At 51.0% G+C, this 4,011-nt stretch overlaps 1 protein-coding gene across 2 annotated transcripts; it reads left to right on the top strand.

Moving 5' to 3' along the window:
• Positions 1-314: 314 nt before the first annotated feature.
• Positions 315-3,195, top strand: LOC103133292 (zinc finger MIZ domain-containing protein 2-like). Of its 2 annotated transcripts, none has more exons than XM_007545075.2 (8): positions 315-726; positions 816-930; positions 1,016-1,212; positions 1,298-1,457; positions 1,970-2,176; positions 2,306-2,447; positions 2,525-2,634; positions 2,711-3,195. In XM_007545075.2, exons 1-8 carry the CDS (start codon positions 677-679, stop codon positions 2,885-2,887), a joined length of 1,158 nt encoding a protein of 385 aa, XP_007545137.1. In that variant the 5' UTR covers positions 315-676; the 3' UTR covers positions 2,888-3,195. The 2 variants fall into 2 exon arrangements, with proteins under 2 accessions (XP_007545137.1, XP_007545136.1); XM_007545074.2 differs by having other exon boundaries at positions 2,708-3,195.
• Positions 3,196-4,011: the final 816 nt, after the last annotated feature.

Raw genomic sequence — 4,011 nt, 5'->3', positions numbered from 1 at the left:
CAAAGTCTGATGAAGATGTTGTTATCCAGGAATGTCCTTGGGAGCTCTCAGCTCCACAGCTGCATGGATAACAGGAGGGGTGAGGAGGGAAGGAGCGTTATGTTTACATATCTTCAAGGAGATTAGAGATATGCAGCCCTTCCAAGGCCACACGGGGAAAGCCAATTCAGAAACAGAATGTCTTAGGTCAGGAAGATTATAAATTTCAATTTTCCCTAAAGTCTCTCTGATACATCTCAGTTCCAATCATCCAAATTAGTTTGGTCGTTCCACTGAGCCGAAACTAGCAACTTCTCCAAGATCGATTCCATCCCGTTAGTGAGTTTTAGAGTCCTCGTCTCTATCCACACCAACAGTCTGAGTGTTCGCTAGTTCGACCAGATCTGTCACAAAATTGTCGATAATATTATATATAAAATATATATTTGATCAGGATGATTTGTAACATTTTAACTTAAATTTACAGTAAAATGTTCAGTTCTGAGCCCTGAGGGACTCCACAGGTAAATATCAGCAGGTTGAACAGATTGTCTCTAAATGTTTTTATCGTAGCAGAAACTGGTTCTGGTTGGTGCTGAGCGGGCCCCAGGTGGCTGATGGGAAATGTAGTTTAACACGGCCTGTCTCTGTGTGCCAGGGTTCTGTTTGCTGGATCGGGCCGCCGGTTCCGTCTGCCATGAACCCTCTGAACCAGATGAAGAGCGGCCTGGGCCCCAATCCCCACAGGTAGGTCTGGTTTTGGTTCTGGTCTGAGCCCAGACTCGATCTAACGTATCCTGCTCTGGTTACCATGACAACGCTCTCCATCTCCACAGTGACGGGTCGTACCCCTACGACCCAGCCAGCTGGCAGCAGCCCCCCAACCAGCCCACCGGGTCCCTGTCAGTGGTCACCACCGTGTGGGGCGTCCCCAACCCGCCCGCCAGCCAGGTATGACATCATCAGGCATCTGTGACATCACCAGCAGGCGTCTGTGACATCACCAGGCCGGTCTGAGCTGTGTTTGTGTCCCCAGGGCCTGGGCGGAGGCGGGATGGGCCCCGGGGCCAGTGCAGCCGGGGGCCCCATGATGCAGGGCTCCGGGGGCCCTGGCATGTCAGGGGGCCCCGGATCCTACCTGGGCCAGCCGGGCTACGGGGAGCCGGGGAAGGGCTACCTGTACGGCAGGACCGGCGGGGGGTACGGAGGGGCCCCGGGGGGCTACTCGGGCAGGTGGGGCCCTCATTGATCGATTGATTGATTGATTTTTGGTTCCAGATCAGCAGTAACCCCCCTGCTGCGGTTCTGTCGTCCCCAGTTACCCCCCGGCCCCCGGAGGCTCCAGAGGCTCTGAGTTTACCCAGGCTGCTGCCGCCGCCGCCGTGGCCGCCGCCGCCGCTGCCACGGCAACCGCCACCGCCACGGCAACCGTAGCCGCCATCCAGGAGAAACAGAACCAGGAGATGAGCTACGGACAGGTGAGCGGGCCGAGGCGCCCCCTACTGGACGCTCCGGATCACCAGAACCAAAGTTACTAAAGCTAGAAAAGGAAAAACATTTTTATTAAGTGGAATAAATAAAAACTGTAACTAACTGGAGCTTTAATGTCTATAAAACTAAAACACACTGGAATACAGATATGATACGCTTTGTGTTTGTGTTTATAAATCCATTTTAGCATCTGAAACTGATGTTTACATCGGCTGCTCACGGCTCCTCCTGGTGCTTGCGCTAGGCCGCAAAATGGCGACAGCAAATGTGCAGCTGCTTGTTCAACGCCAATGAATCCATTTGTTGAAAATGTGAACATCTGTTCAGTCCAATCGACGTAAAATGATCAAAAACAACCAAACATAAACATAAAACCAATTAAAACTCAATAAACTAAAACTAAGCTACAATTAAAAAGCTAAACCTGTTAAAACCCTGAACAGAACCAGAGCTGGTTCTGCTGGTTCTGCGTGTTGAACCCGTTTCCTGTCCGTCTCAGATGGCGGCCCCCGGCTACAGCAGCCAGTTCATGGGCATGTCGGGCCCCCGCGGTCCCGGCCCCACCAGGGGCCCGCCCTCCATGGGCTCCATGTACGGCCCTGGGGCGGGCCAGCAGAGGGTTCCCCAGCACCCAAACTACGGCGCCGGCCCCCAGCAGGGACACATGCGGCCCCCACAGGGCCTGAAGCGGCCCTACAGCGCCGAGGTGAGACTGCATGACGAGCCACCAGGTGGCTGGTTCTGTTGGTTCTGTTAGCTAACTGACCCGGTTCTGTTAGCTAACTGACCCGGTTCTGTTGGTTCTGTTGGCTAACTGACCCGGTTCTGCTCCCAGTCGTTCCCAGGAATGTCCCAGCAGTACGGCGTTCCCTCTGGGGTCAGCGTGATGAGCGGCCCTGGAGGAACCGGGGCCTCCGGTGGAGCCGGACCCGCGGGGCCCGGTCAGTACTCTGGACCCAACATGCAGTACCACCCAGGTACCGATCCTCCAGAACCGTTTTCAGTCGATTTGGACCGAAATGCAGAAGTTAAACCGGCTGGTCTTCCTCCTCAGGTCCTGGTGGTCCAGGCTCCGCCCCCCAGTGCTCTGGCTCCGCCCCCTCCTATAAGATGCCCCTCCCACAGTACCCGCCCTCCGGAGGTCCAAACTCCCAGTTCTACAAGGTGAGCTCCGGGTTTGATCCTCAGAACTGCTGGACCGGACCGGACCGCATGGCTAATACTGGGTTCTGTTCAGCAGGACCAGTTCAACGGCCAGACTGGAAACCTGAACGCTCTGCCAGCAGGGGGCGCCGCAGGCGGCTACAACGCCTTCAACCAGCAGGCAGGGGTGAGACGCTTCACACTGACCCAACCGTTCTGGTTCTGGTTCTGGTTCTGGACGTTTTTAGTTAAACAGCTGAAACTGAATCAGTGAATCTCTCAGGATTACAATGTCTATATTTTAATGAATTAGTTTAATCGATTTTAACACGATTTCCCAGATTTGAAGGATGGGTCCGGTGAATCCTTTACGGCCCGCCATATCCCATGATTCATTGCGGGTCCAAACCGGGCATTCAGGCAGCGCATCAATGGCGATGAAGAGCGAATAATTATTTTGCTATATTACACTTTAAATGACACAACGTGATTTGGAACAACGTTTTTAGGCGAGAATATAAACTTGTGTAAGTCTCAAATATCTGCTCGGTTCACCAAAACATAATCTGCTCTGACCTTTCCGGACCCGTCTGCTCCGCTGCGTTAACGGGCGCCGCAGGTCCGCTTCACCGGAGGAGAACGCCCGACTCCCGGCACATTGCTATAAAACTCCCGCTAGCTTTCCCCACTGGGTGGAGTTAAACACCCACGTTATTCAGACAGGTAATATTTAGTTGTAAAATGTTTGGTTTACTAAAGTATTTCCTTTATTCCTGAGCAAATCGGTTTGATTGATTCAAGTTAAGCCGTCAAACATACTAGGTTTATTTAACTGTAATGGCTTTCCTGGAGAGCATTATGTTTGAAAATGAATAATTTGCTTGTATTGATTCCTTGTAGAAAAATGCAGTACACGTTTGAACACTTTAGAATCCAACAGATAAACTTTTTATTTTTTACTATGGATCAGTCTTTACTGTAAAAGGTGAAGAAGAGTACAGAAACCATAAACACATGCCTGAAGAACAAACTTCGGCTCCGTTGTTTTTCTCCTCTCTGCTTCGCGCTGTCACGGTTGCTAGGCAACGTGAGTTACGCTGAGGTGGGGGCGGTCGGTGAAGCTACACCTGTCCGAATCCACTGCTTTTTTCTTCCGGTCGGCGTTTATTCGCGGTCTGTGAAGGATTCGGACATAGCTTATGTTTTAAAAAACATTCAAAGTTGACAGGAAATATGAAAATATGTGTGATGGGAAGACATTGATAAGAGACAAACGCACAAAAATGACAAACACAATAAAATACCACTAAGTTAATTTACATTTTATACATTTCAGTTAAATCCTAATTATTTAGTCAGCCAGTTGATCTTCAAACAGTTTGATTGGTTTGGTTTAAG

The sequence above is a fragment of the Poecilia formosa genome, unplaced genomic scaffold, assembly GCF_000485575.1.
Source record: "Poecilia formosa unplaced genomic scaffold, Poecilia_formosa-5.1.2 Scaffold2531, whole genome shotgun sequence".
NCBI classification, from domain to species: Eukaryota; Metazoa; Chordata; class Actinopteri; order Cyprinodontiformes; family Poeciliidae; genus Poecilia; species Poecilia formosa.
This window is presented reverse-complemented; position numbering and strand designations above follow the sequence as displayed.

What these genes read in the sequence shown, in the direction of transcription:
- LOC103133292 (XM_007545074.2), top strand. Translation starts at nt 677, where the DNA reads ATGAACCCTCTGAACCAGATGAAGAGCGGCCTGGGCCCCAATCCCCAC. An exon ending in CCGGGGGGCTACTCGGGCAG is followed by an intron (nt 1,213 to 1,297) that starts GTGGGGCCCTCA and finishes TGTCGTCCCCAG; the next exon opens with TTACCCCCCGGCCCCCGGAG. An exon ending in CAACATGCAGTACCACCCAG is followed by an intron (nt 2,448 to 2,524) that starts GTACCGATCCTC and finishes CTTCCTCCTCAG; the next exon opens with GTCCTGGTGGTCCAGGCTCC.